Source organism: Berghia stephanieae, chromosome 1 (genome assembly GCF_034508935.2).
Source record: "Berghia stephanieae isolate SIO BIC M18660-M18661 chromosome 1, UCSD_Bste_1.3, whole genome shotgun sequence".
NCBI classification, from domain to species: domain Eukaryota; kingdom Metazoa; phylum Mollusca; class Gastropoda; order Nudibranchia; family Aeolidiidae; genus Berghia; species Berghia stephanieae.
Window position 1 is genome coordinate 71,215,171 of NC_088360.1, and position 20,000 is coordinate 71,235,170.

At 34.3% G+C, this 20,000-nt stretch overlaps 1 protein-coding gene across 1 annotated transcript in view; it reads right to left on the bottom strand.

Annotated features, from left to right (window-relative positions):
* Positions 1-20,000, bottom strand: part of LOC144981044 (rho-associated protein kinase 2-like) — a 48,889-nt gene that overhangs the window by 13,388 nt on the left and 15,501 nt on the right. The window contains exons 6-17 of the mRNA XM_078929136.1: positions 9,806-9,883; positions 8,792-8,967; positions 7,920-8,004; positions 7,629-7,773; positions 7,080-7,218; positions 6,594-6,685; positions 5,373-5,532; positions 5,032-5,163; positions 4,284-4,392; positions 3,568-3,726; positions 2,111-2,357; positions 484-590 (exon numbers count right to left, since the gene is read on the bottom strand). Coding sequence (XP_078785262.1) covers positions 484-590; positions 2,111-2,357; positions 3,568-3,726; positions 4,284-4,392; positions 5,032-5,163; positions 5,373-5,532; positions 6,594-6,685; positions 7,080-7,218; positions 7,629-7,773; positions 7,920-8,004; positions 8,792-8,967; positions 9,806-9,883 — 1,629 coding nt within the window. The remainder of the gene's footprint in view (positions 1-483; positions 591-2,110; positions 2,358-3,567; positions 3,727-4,283; positions 4,393-5,031; positions 5,164-5,372; positions 5,533-6,593; positions 6,686-7,079; positions 7,219-7,628; positions 7,774-7,919; positions 8,005-8,791; positions 8,968-9,805; positions 9,884-20,000) is intronic.

Genomic DNA, 20,000 nt, shown 5'->3' on the forward strand with positions numbered 1-20,000 from the left:
AGGTTGACTAGTAATGTTCAACAGAAAAGTTAAGATACTAAGCTATTTTGAAAAACAATGGAGGGATCTTGTCTTAATCAGTTTCTCTGACTTGAATAGTGACAAAGTGTTGAAAATATTAGGACAAATCTATTCCTGCTAATCTTTGGCACCTTTTCCTCACTTTTTAAACCAATAGACATAATTAATGGAAAGTGTGCCATTTCCTTTATACTTTTTAATTACTTAATATCATTGTCTCTTAGTGTAAAATGTTATAAAAACAACTTTCATCCAATGCCTCTTAAAGCCAGATACAGTCAAAAGACATAGTGTAACCCAAGGAAGCCCTGAGTTTTGCAATATTGTCATTCATTCATCCAATGTGTCTTGACTTTGTTACAAGACAAGACACAAGTCGTTCAGCCATCAAAGACATTTGTAAAATAATATAAAAACCTCGACATAAAGAATCAAAAAGACTCCAAGTATCAAAAAGTATACCTTTTCTAATTGCACAATCTGTTGTTGCATTGACTGGATATGTTGGCTGTAGTTTTTTTCTTTCTCTTGGTATTGTTGTTTCTCCTCTAACAAGGATTTGATTCGTTCTGTAAAGCAAACAGCAAGCAAAGATAAATAAACGACTTACATGAAATATATTTTTAAACACAGAAAATAGAAAATGCAGATTTATGAATCAGTGCATAGAAAAAATAAAATAATTAACATCATTGATAAATGGGTAAGCCCATAGGTTCACATTAGGAAGAAGTAAATCATTTTAACTTGCACAACTTTATCCTCTTTTCCCCCATGGTCTTTCAACATTTCACTTTTTTTTCAAACACCCATTTGAAATTGTTGAAATCGTTTAATCTATATAACATTCAGAAAATTAATTTTATTCTAACTTTATAACTGAAAATTTTGAAAACCTTTTATTTCTTATTGCACAAGTTATTGATGATTGGAGAGGGTAAATAATATCTATATCGCATCAAATTCTTTTACATTTGCTATTTCCCCACTTAAGAAGTTTCTAATACAATGGCCACTGCCCATCACCACACCATGTAAAAAGCCCACTTTTCAAACCAAAACATTCCTCTCTTGCACCATACTTTTAAACTATGAAAATGAGCCCTCTATTATCCTGCATCTTAGATCATACTTTATTACTGCTAGTTTTCTCTGAGAACATAACTTATGACTACACAAAAGACAAAACAGATGACATCTCCCAAAACTAATACTATACATTTGACTGCTTCCTTCAGCCGAGTACTCCAGCCAAGGACAGGACAAAACTAAGTACTCTCAATCCAAGAGAAAGACAGAACGCACCTGGAAAAGGGAATATGGGGGATAGAAGAAACAACAATTGTGACTTCCTCAACTACCATGGGAGGTCAAAAGACTCCATACAGCATGTGATTGGCTAGCAAATGATCAATGGAGGGAGTGTGCCTTTTCGCAATGGGTTGGGGATTCTCATATTAATAAAATAAATAAAAAATTAGAGAGAGATAAAAAAAAACAAAAAAACAATGCACGCACACATACAGATCATAAATACAAAAAGGCAGCAGCTGATTCTGACATGATCAAGGATGGTTGTAAAAAGATTAAACGGAGCAAACCTCTACATTTCCCTGCGACATATCTTTTTATGATGATAATAATAATAAAAATAGTAATAATAATAATAATAATAATAATAATAATAATAATAATAATAATAATAATAATAATAATAATAATAATAATAATTTTTTAAAAACAAAACATCACGTCCTTTTGCAACAGCACCACTAGATCACATTGCCTGGGCATTCCATGAAGGAATAAAGATAATCCATGAAACAGGATGTCCGATGTCAACAGGAATCACCCATGTTGTCAAAGAGAGCAAATAACCGGTTAATAATCTTTCCCAAGGAAAAAAAATGGAAGTGGCTGAAATGGAGCTCGAACCCGGGAGCTTCCTGATCACAGTGCTATGCCTTAACCACTTCGCTTGCAAATAATAATAATAATAATAATAATAATAATAATAATAATAATAATAATAATAATAATAATAATAATAATAATAATAACAACAACAACAATATTAATAATGTCTTACCAGAGAGTTCTTGTGAGTGTTGTGACTCCTGACTTCGCCTACTTCTTTCTCCATCTAAAGAAGTCTGCATGTTAAACATTTCATTCTGAAGTGCTTGACGAGAGTTGACTGCATCCTGATACTTCATATTTAGATCACTGTAACTTTGTTCAGCCATTGAATGACGCTGCTGTAGTTCTGTATTCACCTTCTTCAATTTCGTAGAATTCTCCACTTCCAGCCTAAGTTTTTCTCCTAAATCATTCACCTAATTAAGAGAGTTAAGGAGAAAAGGACGACCAATTAGAAAGCTCTCATCATTTTTCTCATTAATATTTTTTTGTTATCTTGAGTTTTTTTAAACAAATGTTACAATAGAATCCTGATAAAGCCAACACCACCGGATCAGAATAATTGAATGACATTAGGCAAGGTTGACATTATCCACTATTTAATGAAACACAGTTAAACAACAGAACATTTGATTTTTTAAAAATCAAATAGCACTAAATTTACAACTTTTAAATTTAATGTTTAAAAAGGAAGTGTCAAGCAATAATGAATTTATTGATATTATTTTTGTTTGTTTTTTGTTTTTTTCTATTCATGATTCACGAGTCAGGAATCATTTCAGTCAACTTCTGGATCAATGTCAGCAAAAGAGAATTCAAAGCATAGATGAGAATGAATGGAACTGATCAAAGAAAAAGTTGGCTAACTTTTCCAAAGTAAAGAAGATGTGGATTATTGAAAACATATCTCAAACTAAGCTCTTAACTCCAAACAAATTTACAAACATATGAAATCGAGCAAATAGCATTGAACTGAAAGGACTTAACTTTTAAATCAGTCCTATTGTACCGTAGTGTCTGGTAAGTTTTAACAAGAACAGATGAAAACAAACTCATCAAAGCAATATAGAATTCTGGGGATTTACTGCCTAGAAAGGATCTCCAGTAAAGACTTATACCAATTGAGTAATGAAATTCCATTGTAAAATTAGAATTATGGAAGCAAGGTGTTTATTCGAAAACATTTTAAAGAAAGACAAAGAAACCCAAGCTAAGAAAACTGTGATATACTACTTTTCAAATACAATGAAAAGACCCTGAACCTGACAAACAACTAGACCAGTTACGAATGGCTAAACAGTACATAGTTTTTATCTTTGAGAGAATTGGAAAATTTTGGTAAGCCAAAATTCAGAAAATATTGAGCAAACTATTTACTTTAAGGATTGTGTCATGTAACAACAAAATAAAAGAAAATCTAAGCCTTAAAAAAAATGTCATATCAAAGAAGCCTCTAATAATTTAGACAATTCATCAACATTCATGATATGATAAACAAAACCTTTTGATCTGTATAGCTAAATTGCCAACTTACTCTAAACAATATATATTATTAAATGGATACTGTAACTTATCAGTAATAATAGAAGTAAAAAAGAAAAAAGAAAATAAATAAATGCAACTTACTGTCTTTTCTAAACTGGACATCTTTTCAGATGAATGAGCTGATGATGTAGACATCTGTTGCCTGGTATTCATCTCAGCTTCCAATTGCTTCTCTTTATCCCTCAATTTAGATTCTACTTTTCTACGATTCTCTGATTCAATTTCCAATTTGCGTTGATTCTGTTGGTAAAATAAAATTATCATCATTATTATTATCATGAATATTAGTATGATAATTATTATTAACACATTGGGACCCCCTATTATTTACACATGTAAATCAATGTTAATAAAATTAATGTAATAATAAGATTGGAACACTCATTTTCACAGCAATAAAATGTATGCCTTCTCTTTAAAATCCCATGCATGGTCAACAAATGCTTTCATTGATGCCAGCATTATGATCAAATGTTTTTGTTAACCATGTTCAATGCCCTTAACAATGTTTATTTCTACTGATGGATAATATAAATTAAAAATAAAGGACAATATATGCAGCCTTTTTATGTGATATAGCAATATTTTTCGGAGAAAGAGGCTAGAACACTTGAATTTTATGTAAGTCTTTGACAGGACTAGATGTATAAATATGTATAAAGCATATCAAAACCTTGGATAAGGCCTGACTGCTAAGTCATCACACAGGTTTTCTCATTTCAACTTAGAAGAAAAGATACATCTGCATTGCATGACAGGGTTGTAAATATAAAATTGACGAATCAACAGCAACACACCTCTTTTAAGTCATGCTTTATCAAAGCCATGTCTCTTTCCATATCTCTACAATTTCTTTTCAATGCTGCCTCTTCTTGATTCAATTTCTCCAATTCACTAGCTGTGTGTCTGTGTAAGAAATAGATTAATATTATACATAGGTAGAGAAAAACATGAATCTTTAAATCAATTACATATGAGAGTGAATCAAAAGCATTCTTATTTAGGGTTGTGATTGCCATCTGTAAATCTAAAGTTTATTCTTATTAAACATATTTTAAATCATAAACAAAATATAAAAAGTTACAAGCTGTGAAATGTTGAAAAGAGAATTAAATTCAGGAATAGAGAGCTATCTGAGAATTATACCGTGATAAAATATGATTCTGTCCTAAATTGCGAGAACTTAGATTCATGATGTGATGTGAAATAATTTATGATTACCTTATAAGGCAAGTCTCCTTTAATCTTAAAATGTTCCATCACCCATCAGACAGGGTCCATGTTGACATTGGAAACAAGCGTAACTCACCAATATTTCTACTCCATTACTAACTCTACCAATACAATGACACAAAAACAAACAGGTTTTGCTCATTTAGGCCCCCAAATTTTTTTACTTCATACAGTAGATGAATATGATCTTCATTTGTCAAAAAAATGTCACAGCTTGCCAAGTAGGGATCATCTTAATCCATCCATTAATGATGTCAAAGTTTTCTGAACTACAATAGAGAAAGCTGTTTTGTCAGGGTCACAAGTGCTTACGTGTATTTACGCTCCCACTCATCTCTGGATCCCTGCTCTTGTCTCAATTGGTCTTCCAAATCTCGAACTGCATTGTTATCTCCTTTGCCCACATATGGAGGAGGTGGACCTTTTGAATCACCTTTCAGAAGTCTGAAACAAAATGTTGAAAATAGATTCCCATTCAAATGCCTTAAACGAAAATGGTGAGCAAAATCTTAACACAGTGAGGTGTCTTAATCTTTCTTTTTTTTTTGGATAACATTATGATTCCATTATAGGGTAAAAATTCAGCAAAATTATCAGTTAAAATTATGCAAGTTATACCGAATGACTAAGAAATTGATCATTTAAGGATTTACATGGAGGATTTGCTGTAAGTAAATCCTATAAAAGGTAGATGGTTGCCAGCAAAGGCTTTGGGAGGTTGAAAAGTCTCCTCAGGATTCTCGTCTTTCTCAATATCATCAAAATTACTTGTGTCTACATCACTGGTCAACTCAGGCACTACTGGAGGTACAGCTGGAAAGAAAAAAAAGAAAGAAGTTAACCTAATTTCAAAATCTATGGCAAATATGAAAGAATATATTTCAAAATATATTTCCAAACTCCTACAAATTATGAATGAAGTTGTTAGATAAATCAATCTAAATACAAAAATATATAAATATAATCAAATTAGTCATGTTGACCAACTGTTAAAACTATCTAAGGGGCCAGTTGATTTTTCCCAATTTTGTCAATATCAATTAAAATGAAACAATCAATTTTGGTGACAAAATCCCTTTAACTTGCCCAAGGCAAGCAATCAGTGTTGTAAAGATGATACCCCAAAGTAGTGGAATTAGCCCAATTTCTTTCCAGACATCTAAACTCACACCTATTCCATCTCTATCCAAGATCATCAACCCAGAATCACTTGTATCTAGCACGCCAAGATGTTATTTAAAATGGCTTTCATTATCAAATGATTGGCATAATTATCTATCAACTTCTTCAAATTTCACAATAAGTATTTAGGTTGATAACCAATAATCAAAGTATGGGTGTTTGACTTGATCAATAAATAAATAGATAATTCTATAAAATTTGACTTTTTAAATGAACAATTCCACAAATGTCAGCAACGTAGACAACAACAACAATAACTACAATAGGAATTTATCAACTATAAAAATTATATACATCACAAAAATCATGTCAAAGTGACATCTAAAAGACTCTAGGCAGTAACATTCTTGCAACCATTTTCAGATTGAAAACTTAGATCAAAAATAAAGGGTGGTTACCACCAGACACAAGTTTAACTTTACAATAACAACAAATAATGTAATTTTCAAATTATGAATTCAGAACTTGACACAAGAGTTAATTCCAGTCAAGTCAAATTTTATGAGATGAAAAAGGCATTGTATGCCCATCACTAAAAATCTTACAGCAAATCAATTGAACAAAACCAGTTCCAGTCATTGGAGTCATTCATATATCCTTATGATCACATGTATCTGAAAAATGCGTTTGAAAAATTCAGGATATCTACCATTTCATAAGGCAAACTATTCATTTCTTGTATTGTCACTTACTTTCACGAATATTTTCCCATGTCCAAGTATCATTCTTGAAAAATGAATGTCTTTTGATTTCATCAACTCCATTCCTGCCTAACCTTTCCGTTCTTCAAAAAAGATATAAACATTAAAGCATTATTAAATTTGGATTTACATTCCATTCAATAATGATTTGTATGAAAGTTGTATATGTTGAATTCATGTGATAGTAATGGCAATAAGTCATTTCATAACAAAATTTGGATGAATGAATTGTAATAATTTACTAACTTTATAGACTTGCAAATTTCCAGTAAACCTCTAAAAATGTTTTGAATTATTTTTTTTTACCATTTATTTGTCAAATAATTATTATATGAAAAGATCAATTCTTATTTCTCATATATTGTAACATGCATTCTTGGCAAGAACAACCCAGAAAATAAATATCAATAAAAAATAATAATATAAAAGTGGTTAACAAAAACAAAAACAAAAAAAGCACCAAAAATAAATAAATACCTGTCTGTCAAAAAGGCACATATAAGACTTTTTGCTTTTTCTGACATTTCAACATCAGTAGGGAAATTTAATGATCTCTTATGGTCCATTATCTTGCCATATGTCCCAACAAGAGAATCTGCATAGAATGGTGTATCACCTGAAAAAGATATCAAATTAAGCTTTCAATATGATCCAATTGGTTACAATGTTTACAATAAAGTATTATCAAGTTTACCTTAAAATAAGAATTCAGAGTAACAATAAAAAACAGCTTACTTATTGCATTAATTTACCTCTTTTTAAAAGTTAAATCCTTTAAAGGAGGGGTTCAAATTAATCTGACCTGAATCATGGCTTACTGCTTTCATTGACACTTACTGCTTTCACAAACGGAGTAATTACAGTCAAGTAACCAACCTTTCAAGTCATTTCATGGTAACTACTTCTATCTGAAAAACACTTAGGATGTGCTGACATGATTAACAATGGCAGAAAATATGGTTTGATAGAAATTCAGTTTCAAATTTAAAGGTTTCAGGACAAACCACAAAGATAGTTTCTGCTCACCCACAAGCATTTCATAGAGGAAGACGCCTACAGACCACCAGTCACACTCCCTCCCATAACAACCTTCTCCTCCCTGTGACTTGAGCACTTCCGGTGAGATGTAATCAGGAGTACCCACAGCTGTATCAGAATGGACCAATCCCTCCTGTATGGAAACAAATTTAATTCAGATAAATTAACATGGGTTTTTTTAAATCTATGTAGAGCAAAATTAAACAAATGAGACTTTAATGAAAAGAGTTGAATGACTTTTTTTCGTTATTTAAGAAAACAAGTTATGTATGTTCTCACTTTGTCCATCCTCATACACGTCCCAAAATCAGTTAATTTGAGGTGACCATTGGCATCCAGTAACATATTGTCTGGCTTTACATCTCTGGAAAAGAGAAAATGTAATGAGAATCAGATACTAACAATAACATTTATTTTTTCATGTAATGGCAATCACAACCCTAATCTAATATTCCCAAACAATATAAAGATCAATGGTCATTTTGTATTAGAGCTTGTGCCCTATTAAAAATGAACGATTGAACAAAACAACCTCACATTGCTCAGTGAGTTTGCTAGATTAAAAGCTGTGGAGGAGTGCCCTACATCAGACATAAAATGCTAGAAAAAACAATGCAATTGGTCAGGACCAATGCAACAAACGTACACAATCACTGCAACAAGTAAAATTGGACATTTGGTGAAAAATACTAGACTGAGACACACATTGAAACTATGGGATTATTTGAACTTAATTCATATGTCTCTATATCTCTGCCATATATACCGCAAATGCCAATATGGCTTTGAAGCATTACATTAAAAATGAATTATATTTATTTACACAAATGTCCTAACATTCATTTACACAAATGTCCCAAATACAGAGTTCTCATAAAGACCAAAATTCTTTTTAAATTACCGAGGAGAAATGGTTGGTGAATATTGAAAGAACAGCATGTTAATTTAGCACTTCTCAAAGGTGAACATTAATTTTCAGTTTCCTTCTATAAAACTCAACTTGCTCTATAATGAAACATTGCCACAATTATCAACTCAATTCATCAGTCTAGCTAGCTACTGCCAATTCTTTGGTCTCCCAATGTTCCCTTCAAGTTCATCCTTCCTCTCTATTTTCAAAACCTATTGCCTGCTCATCCCCCCTTACAAACCTGTGCACAAATCCCATCGTGTGAATGGCATCCAGGGCTAGTACAACCTCAGCTGTGTAAAACTTGGCCCATTTTTCAGGCACATCGTAATTACTCATGAGATTGACAAGATCACCTCCAGGCATGTAGTCCATCACCATATAAAGGAATTTGTTGTTTTGGAAGGCAAAATGAAGCTGGGAGAGAATAATGTAAAATCAATCAATGTGTAAATGGAAATCAGTTTCAAAGAAGAAAGGGAAAGGGGATTTATTGAAATATGAACATATAAGCTAACAAATAAGATAAACGTTATCAACAAAAATGATGTTTTTTTTTTTCAATTCCATTGTGTAGAAAAGGAAATTTCCACATATGATAAAAGACATAAAGAGGATTTTAACCTCTGGCCAATTTGACAACAAGATTAATCGTATAACATTTCAATTTAAGATAACTCACAAAAATTTTCTTTAATTTTCAAATGACCGAACAATAACCAATGAAAAAGCTAAACTCGCCTAAGACCATTTAATATGTGACCTACCATCCCAATTATGTCAAGAGGGCATTGTAAAGAGGATTAAAGATCAGGAATACGTAATTTTTGGGTTGTTATTTTTTTCCAGCTAAAAAGAAAATCTACCTTAATTCTCCTCAAATAAACATAAATGTAATAAAATAAGAGCTCCACCTATTTTCCTACAAATATGATGTCCAGAATTGAACTCAACCTGACAAAATACCAGACCAGTATGGTAGGTGGTCACAAAATGTCTTTTAGTAATCATCAATAACTGGAAACAATTGGCAATTAAGAAAATTGACGACCAATTGTATTTAGTACATAAAAGGCTGTTATTTCAATTTGTAGTTAAAATAGCTTCGCGTGCATACCAGAGCACACAAACACACACATTATCTCTCTCTCTCTCTCTCTCTCTCTCTCTCTCTCTCTCTCTCTCTCTCTCTCTCTCTCTCATACAAGCGCAAATTGAGGTTGTTTTCATACATAAAACAATCACTATGACTTACCTGCACTATCCATTCACTGTTGGCATTAGCCATTATCTCCCGCTCCTCCCAAAACAAAGCAGAGTCCGATCTTTTGATCTAAATTTTAACCATAGCAAAATATAATTATTATTATCATCATCATTATCATTACACTACAATAATTATCATTATCATTATTATTATTCTCATCATCATCATCATCATCAATATCATTATTACTATTATTATTATTATGATGATGATGATGATGATGATGATGATGATGATGGTGATGATGATGATGACATTCTTATAATATAATTACATCATATTATTATTAAGTTTGTTGCATTTAACCAGTGACTTTTTTATACAAGTAATTCCGCTTCTTGGAAAATGTTGCGATTAACCGAAAGTTGGGATTATCGGGAGTGAGCTGTAGTAATAATTTAATAGCAGTAGTTTGTATAATATTCATAAAGGTCTGAACGTAATTCACTGAGCTGAGTCACTTGTAGTCAAGTTGCTAAAAAAATTTTTTTAAATAAAAAACCAATCCCCCCCCCCCCCAAAAAAAAAAAACCCAAAAAAACAACAACAACAACAACAACAATAATAATAATAATAATAATAATAATAATAATAACAACAACAACAACAATAATAATAATAAAAATAAAAATAGTAATAATAATAATAGTAATAATAATAATAATAATAATAATAACAAAAATAATACATGTCCTTGGGAACTATGAGTAGTGACGACTAAGAGGGTCAGGAGGAGTAGGAGGAATACTATCTAAATGAGCAAAATACCAATCATTATTTATTTCGTCACATCCCGATCACACGCGCTGTCACTGTCTTAGGAAGCAGGCAATGTGTGACAATCAGGAATTTACGAGGACATCGAGAGAATGAGTCACCATCTTTAAACCTAAATACAAGACAGTTAACATGACCTGACCCAATGACACAAATTCCCGTTTTATTCATTGTATGTGTTGTATGTGTACACTTCTCTCAAGTCCAATAGTATCATCATCGTTTACCAAAAGGTAATGGGAACGGTGTGATGCGGAAAAAGAAAACGAGGAAAAAAACGAAAAAAACAAGCGACGGCAAGTGGAGAGAGAGAGAGAGAGGGGGGGGGGGGGGGGGGGGGGGGGGGGGACAGTAGAAGACGGGAATAAAGTGCTGAATGGAAAGGTAGAGAGAGAGAGAGAGAGAGAGAGAGAGGAGAGAGAGAGAGAGAGAGAGAGGAGAGAGAGAGAGAGAGAGAGAGAGAGAGAGAGAGAGAGAGAGAGAGAGAGAGGAAGGAAAGTGTCGTTGCATTACCCACTCTCCAGTGATACAAAAGATTTGTTAAATCGATCCACTCATGCCAACATAACAGAGTGAATGCCAGTTCTCTATGACTCACCAAGGCTGAGGAAAGTAGGGGGAAAATTCGAAAAGTCCCAGAGCTGCTATCATCCGCAAAACATTGTTTAGTCCTTTGAACCGATAAGAGCGTTTTAATTCCCCCCCCCCCCCCCCCTTTCTCCATCCGCAAAACATTGTTTAGTCCTTTGAACCGATAAGAGCGTTTTAATTACCCCCCCCCCCCCCCTTTCTCCTTTATTGTACTTATTTTGAAAATGTTTGTCATCCCTATACAACCCAGTATCTGTAGCCAACCGATCTATTTGTTTTCAAAGAAAAAGCATCATAACAAGTAAATAAATCAGTTGGTGCATGTTCCTGTGTACTGGGGAATTTATAATGAGGGTCTCTCTCTCTCTCTCTCTCTCTCTCTCTCTCTCTCTCTCTCTCTCTCTCTCTCTCTCTCTCTCTCTCATGCACGACACATAGACAAACACTCATTCCTCTTCCCAACAAACAGACACTCACATCGGTATCCAATATCCAATAGGGATACGACCAAGGCCATGATATGACACCAAATTAACCCTTTTCATCAACAGACACGTCAAGATTTCGCAATAATTATAGCGGAATAATTATAGTCGTACAGTCTCTCTTGTGAACACGGCTTACACTGGAAGTACATAACATTATGGTGGTCTTGACCAGTGTTAATGAGAAAGTTTAAAATAACTTGGTTCAAGTTATATCATGTTATAAGGCAAACAAACCAACAATGCTCGCAATAATATAGAAAAAGTTTTCAATAGTTTTCAAGAGTCAAAGTCGGAAGACCAATGAATTAGGAATATAATATTCCCGATTACAATAGCGTTCACCGTAGAGTGATAATTGCTTGCTCCCCTTTTAATGGGACGTTGTATAGAACAAAATATTCTCCTCTAAATATAAAGGTCCCAGATGGCCAATCACTGTTAACTGGACTTACAGGTCATAAAACATAACCGATTCTATTAGGAAAGACAGAACGAAGTTGACGTCACTCAGGTCTTTGTTGTTGTTTTTTTGCCATCCATGTTTATGAGTAGATTATAAACGTTCAAAATTACACATCGTTTTGTGTGTTGGTCCATCACATTTATTGAAGGCAATATTGTGAGTTTCTTAGCCAAGCGAACAGCATCTATTCGAGATCTTACCAATTGATTGCGAGTCGAATTCTGGTGCTCGACTAATCAATAGCGCAATCGGGGCACACTTATATCAAGAGCAAGAGCGAGAAACATCCATTTTATCTTTTTTAAAGAAATAAAAAATTAATTAATTAATAAAACTAGCCAATTTATATATCAAAATATATATATATATATATATATATATATATAATATATATATAATATATATATATATATATATATATAGATATATAAATTGTCTAGTTTCATTAATTAATTAATTTTTTCTTTTTAAAAAAAAGATAAAATGGATGTTTCTCGCTCTTGCTCTTGATATAAGTGTGTCCCGATTGCGACTTTATATATATATATATATATATATATATATATATATATATATATATATATATATATATATATATATATATATATATATATATATATCAAACAAGCACGAGGGCAAAGTTAGTAACCTTCAATAACTTTAGCCATAATATTTCCGAAAAGACATACTACGTAGGCTTATCCCGATTTCTGTAGAGGTGACAGGACAATAAGGACGTGTACCTATTGTGTAAATATCCGTGCTTATGACGGTAACAATTGGACAGAATGCTAGTTTGTCCTAACGTACTATCTACTTTGAATAAATAAATCAATCAACCAAACAATCAATAAACCATGGCTGCTACTCAATCGGTTCTGGGTGGACAAAGGGAGCGAAATGGTTTGTTTTTTTAAAATTAAAAATAGAATAAAACTATTTTTAAACAATTTAAAAAAAATCAAAAATTTAACCCTATCCTGCTTAGGGAACGATCCATTCGCATGTGAGCTACCGAGTCTCATCTAGTTAAATGATGCTGACTAAAACGTTACAGAGGTGAGCTAAGAGAGGGAGAGAGAGAGAGAGAGAGAGAGAGAGAGAGAGAGAGAGAGAGAGAGAGAGAGAGAGAGAGAGAGAGAGAGAGAGAGAGAGAGAGAGAGAGAGAGAGAGAGAGAGAGAGACTAAGATAAAGAAAGAGTGGGGGAGGGGTTTGAAGAAGAAAAATAGAAAAAAAACGTAGTATGCGACTCGAGCGTTTCTATAATTTTTTTATTGTGGGGTATCGTGTACAGTCAAATCAGCAAATAATATGTATATTTTGGTTTAGCCGTGCTGATTCAGGCTGTTTTCCTGTGCTGGGTCTATCTGAACGCGGCGTCAATCAAGCACAACCGATGACTCAACGAGCACCTCGTGATAAAATTGTTATATAGTAAGTTATATCACAAATTATGGTATGCCGAGTACTTGATGACTTGTGTTGTAACTCGAACTATTTGTTTTTTTAAAGACAGATGTCGGACTTCCAAAAGGCATCATATCTCATTGTGCTATAAGTAATAGATTAGAGGATTATTGGAGACAGCAATCTTTCCCCGAAAGATATCTCTATTTTCTTTGTTGTCACACACACACACACACACACACAGAGAGAGAGAGAGAGAGAGAGAGAGAGAGAGAGAGAGAGAGAGAGAGAGAGAGAGAGAGAGATAGAGAGAGAGAGAGAGAGAGAGAGAGAGAGATGTTTTTGTTTTAAGGGTTTTACGGCGCTTGCAACACATTTAGTTTATATCAGCGCCAGTAAAAAGGAAGAAAATGGGAAAGTAAAAAGTTCTAGAATTACAATTAAAGCACCCAAGAAAAAGTAAGACATAGGGGAACTGGGAACAAATAGGGATCAGATGTAGATTCCAAGAGCATACCATCAATGTACTTAGTTTGAGATCACCTATAAGTCTCATCCGGACACAAGCACAAAATCCAACAAAGAGGAACACACTCAAATGCCTACATTATACGTTAAAAATAAAAATATAATAATACATAACAGAGAGATGATTTACAAGGAAAAAAATATCATCTCCCAAAACAATCTATGCATTTGACTGTTTCCCTCCCAGCTAGGACTCCGGCCAGGGCCAGGACAAAACCAAGTAATCTCATTCCAAGACAAAAAAAGAAAGCATGTTGGAAAACAGATATAAGGGGATAGAAGATGCAGTATGTACCTCCCTGCCCACTATGGGAGGTCAGGAACCCCTCCCAGAGAGAGGGAGAGAGAGAGAGAGAGAGAGAGAGAGAGAGAGAGAGAGAGAGAGAGAGAGAGAGAGAGAGAGAGAGGGGGGGGGTGTAAACAAAAAGTAAATAAAAAGTTCAAATCCATGAATGTTTCTCCTTGCTTTTTGTGCAATTTCAAGAATTTGATGATGCATTTAGTGTTTAGATCCTCTTCGGTAGTTGCCGTGAATGGAGCCAATCGACAGACTGGTCATTTTAGAGCAAAAGCGCTTGTCTATGGTTTCGGTTCTTTCTGATGATCTTGAAACATTGAAAATAAGAATATTGCTCCAACGCCATGTTTGTTTTGTTTGTTTGTTTGTTGTTGTTGTTTTTTTTTTTTTTTTTTGACCGATTGAACTCAACAGAGTAAAATGCTCGAGATCTATCCCCTTTGAGAAAACTTATAACCCTCGTCACTATGAACCGCCGTGAAATGACTAATAAAACTATTTTCGTTTTGGCCATAAAACTTTTACCTTAATACAGATTGAGACTCCCTCTTAAATATGAGAAGTCCTAATTATGTCCCAACGTTAGCATATTTGTCTGCTTGTTTTAATTTTTTTATTTTGTTTTTATTTGGTTTTGCTATCATTTGTGTGTGTGTGTGTGTGTGTGTGTGTGTGTGTGTGTGTGTGTGTGTATGTGCGTGTGCGCACGCGCGATACATATTTACAACTCACTGGGTTGTTTTTTTTTTAAAGGCAAAGACCAAAAACAACTGTAAGAGTTGTCCTCAATAATGATGATATATATCGACTGAAGTGCAGCATATCAAAGCAATACAATTGCAATAAAATATAAAATTGATATGGAAAAGATCGATTGCACAAGAAATGAGACAATGATATGCTTTCCCCATTTACCGCATCAATCAAGAAAACAACAAACTGAAGCTATGATGTCGGACGACGACCTTGCTTGGCAGAGAGTGCAAAGTCAAGTACAAAGTCGAGTGTACGAGTTGTCTTGTAAAAGCATTATTTCCCTGAACACACGTTGCCGATATTAAAATGGTTTATAAAGACGAACGGGCAGACTTATACAATACGAGGAATATGGGAGAGAAATCAAAGAAAAGAAAAGAAAAGAAAAAGAAAAAAGAAAACTCGATATGCAAAAAAAAAAAAAAAAAAATGACAAAATGTGGCGTTGCAACATGATGGCCATGTGTTAACGCTAAGCGCCAGAACAACCCAAAAATAGCTGTACGGGAAAATAATTTGGCAGCTTGCAACGTCGTTGTATTCACGTTACAAGATCACGTACACGACCCCTAAAATTATATTGTCTTAATTGTCTGCCAAACCATGCATGCTAGTTTACCGATTTAAAGCAAGGCATGATGAACAACGACTGGCCGTAAACAAACACAATCTTTAAATCATTTTTTGTCCTTAATCATTTTTTTAGGACTGTTAAATATCTCTCTTGGAAAAATATAAGAATATATAACTGTATTGCGGGGTTGCGGTAACTCAGTCGGTAGAGTACTCGCTTCACACGCAAAGGGACCGAAATCGATCCCGGGTCGCTGTTAGATCTGGCGAAAAGTACTTTGCGATAGACTAGCGTCCTATCCAAAGGGTAGCAAGCAATTGCTATTGTCCGTTTCGCGTTATAGAAACCGGGATAAACTCCAGCTCCATGGGCCTGATGGCTCTGAAGGATTGCGGCTAAGTAAGGAATGAGAGGAAAATACATTTTTTCTTATTATCAGTGGCTCAGTGGTAGAGCACCTGACAGCTGGGTCTGTTAGATCTGGAAGGGTGGAAGGGGTAGGAGTGCTTTGGGGTAGAATAGCGTCATATTCAAAAGGATAATAAGAAGCAATTGCTGCTGTACATTTAACACTGCAGTACTTAGGGTTAACTTCCGTTCCAGGGGTCTTAAAGCTCTGAAGGACTACTTTATCCTCATCATTTACGTGATCTTGAAATGTCTATATATTATGATGGAGGACAGGAAAACTTGACAAGGACAGAATGAAAGGACTGAAGAAAAGCAAATAACATGTTTGCATAACAGGTGCCAGGTCGGTAATTGTTTCATGTAAAACAAGAGTATTATCATTATGTAAGTGTGCTCTAAATATTTGGCAGGACTGAGGCTATGGATGGATGGTAAAACGAAACTGACTGGCCAGGTAGATAATATGTTCACAAGTACGTAGAAGGACAAGTGTAGGTGGCTCAATTAGTTATGACCTAAGTGATAATTGGTTACATATATATATATATATATATATATATATATATATATATATATATATATATATATATATATATATATATATATATAATATATATATATATATATATATATATATATGAGTGTTGGTGGGTACTTGTAGGTACGAAAGTGCTCGATAATGGTGGTTAGAGCTAATATATAATGCAAATTTTCACTCACATTTTTTTGGCCGAGACAACTCGTTTCTGTGTTTTTTACACTTCTTCAGTCGGCGTAATCCATTGTAATCCAATGATTACAATGGATTACGCCGACTGAAGAAGTGTAAAAAACACAGAAACGAGTCGTCTCGGCCAAAAAAATGTGAGTGAAAATTTGTATTATATATATATATATATATATATATATATATATATATATATATATATATATATAATAATAGAGAGAGAGAGAGAGAGAGAGAGAGAGAGAGAGAAGAGAGACAGAGACAGATAGATAGAGAGAATGGACAAAGAAAAAAAGTGGGAGGGAGGGATGGGGATAATCATATTTTAAAAAGAGAATGAATGGATGGATAAGTGCTGGAGGGTAAATGGATTTCTGATGATTAAGAGGAGGAGGAAAGAGGGGGAGGAGGAGCAGTAGTAAGATGAGGAGGAGGAAGAGTAGAAGAAGAAGAGTAAATTCATTAACCACTACAAGGTTGATCATCCCCCAAAATTTAAGATACACATCACATGCCAGAAGCATGCTCGCTGCCAGACGGATTATCGTTTGCCAAACTAGGTACGGACGAAATATTATAATCAGTAATACTTGAATACTTGAGACCCTAAATCAAAAACATCGCATGGATAAGAGGTCGTTGACAAATGGACACAAACCATCAAAATACACGGAGCAGAAGATTAATTTCCCATTCTCAATTCTACTCTACTATTTGGCAAAACATCGTAAAACCCATGATACTAAACACAATCCAAGTTGTCAATTATTTGCTGGAAAGAAAACAACAATCGATGGGTGTTCTTTTCTCACCTGTTTTTAAACATAAGACGACCCCCACCCCCAATTCACACACACACACACACACACAGACACACACACATACAACCCAAACCCGACCAAATATATCGAATCCACAATTTATTTACACGCTGGTACTTTAACTTTTAATGCTCATTCACCTTTGAACTTTTATTTGTTTTTCTTTAAAATTTGGCACATGAACCCGTACGAAGTGCACAAAATGACTTCCAGCATCCAACACACGTACACACCTTGTAACTGGTACAAATGTGGGGGATTTAATTTATCCTTATAGCTTTGATGCATGATATTGTTATGTAAACCGTTATCACTGACGAGAGATAAGATTTCATTGTTTAATAATATTATACCAAAATCGATTGGCCTCTTCTTTCACCGTTCTATGAGTTTGTCAGAAATTTGTTTACTAAACACAGCGCGTTTACACGCAATCGGTTGTGTGATATAATAATAATAATAATAATGATGATGATGGTTGTAGAAGATAATAGAGGGAGGGGAGAGAGAGGGAGAGGGAGATAGATAGATAGATAGATAGAGAGAGAGAGAGAGAGAGAGAGAGAGAGAGAGAGAGAGAGAGAGAAAGAAAGAGAGAGAGAGAGAGAGAGAGAGAGAGAGAGAGAGAGAGAGAGAGAGAGAGAGAGAGAGAGAGAGATTCTTTGTCACGTATCAATTCTACAATTTCCCATCCAATATTTTGTATTTCAAATACATATTTTATATTATACAAACAATGCAGCTGTTTTATTATATTATTGTTGTACACCCTCAACCTTGTGAGTATAAAGTTACCGTTGAAAAGCAGCCAAAATATCTTTCTTTTTATGAGAGGAAATGCAATCATGAAAAAAACCCGTTTCAGTTACAGTATGCTAAATCGATTTTATTCTTCCTTGTGCGGCTATATGGTCAAGTGTTATGACATTCGTTTTCGGCGCATAGTTGAGTTATTGGAAAAGGCTCTTTACTCACATTCTCTCACCGTACTCAGGTGTAAAACGAGTACCTGGCCGTTAACAGCGTTGTCTCTGTCCGAAAAAAAATTGTAATATCGCCCAACAGGCGTCATGTCCCGTCCTACATGTTAAGTGTTGCTTTTGGCCAGGGACCTCTTGTAAAGCGCTGTAAGTTTAGTGGATATTGTGCTATATAAAAGCTCAATTTTTTTTCCTTGTTAAAATTTAGATTTACTCCGATTTCAAGTCCACTGTTTTGACGGCGTGTTCGTTTATTTGTATGAAATATCGCGTCTGTCCAGTTGATTGGGTTTTGATAGCTGGGAGGAAACGACTCCTTGATTAAACATTTTGGACACTATTTTGGGATTTGTTGTTTTTGTTGTTATTGATTTTTCTTAAGTGCATATGTGTGTATTAAAAAAAAAAGGGTGGGTGGGTGGGGTCTCTTAATACCAATCACCACCTATGTGTAATTTGTTCAAATCGAAATAGGATAGCTGGCACACCCAAAGCATGACGCGTGCACAACTTGTGGAAGTGGTACTTAAAGAATTATCCTTCGTGGCACTAATTTAATAATGAAATATAATCGTAGTCTTTTATTGTTTCGTTTGTTTTGTTTTCCAAGTGGGCACGATAGTTTGGTTGGAGTTGGAAGAGCACTGGTTTCATAATTAGAAAGCAAAATGACCGGTCTCGTACAATCATTGCCCCCCCCCCCCCCTCTTTCTTTCTTCACATACACCCCGCCGAGTTTTGTTTGTTTTCGGTCCTCTGTCGATATGAAAATATTTAATGCATTTATAATGGTTAGACTAGCATTCAATCCAAAGGAGGCGAGAATCACTACTGTCCGTTTAGCTTTAACCCTATCCTTACCAACCATAGGAAAATCGTCACATTCGTTACGATCCAACCATCGCTTTTATCATTCAGATTTCTTATGCAAATCACACAATTTAAAGACACATGTTTTATAATAGTTATAAAAACGCGACACTGTGTTGTAGAGTTCATTTTGCTGATCAATATTATGTATAGAATATGTGTTGCTTTTCTGTTTGAGTAAGAAAAAACTTTTTGTTGGGTGAGTGTGAAATTTTGGCGAAAATTCTGAAAATGGCTGGTAAGGAAAGGGTTAAAGAAATCGAGATAAACTCTGACTCCATGGTCATTGAGGCTATAATATTTAAAGGACGACGTAGAGTTTGTCCATTTGGGTCCTGTTCCATGAGTGACACAAAAAAACCCCAACAAAACACATCAAAATCCCATGCTATATGCAACTGTTATTCGCTCACAATACCACCGTCGTCATAAGGATAGAGCCGATCAGATAAATAAATGTATTATCTGGGTCATGATGCCTTCGTCAATTA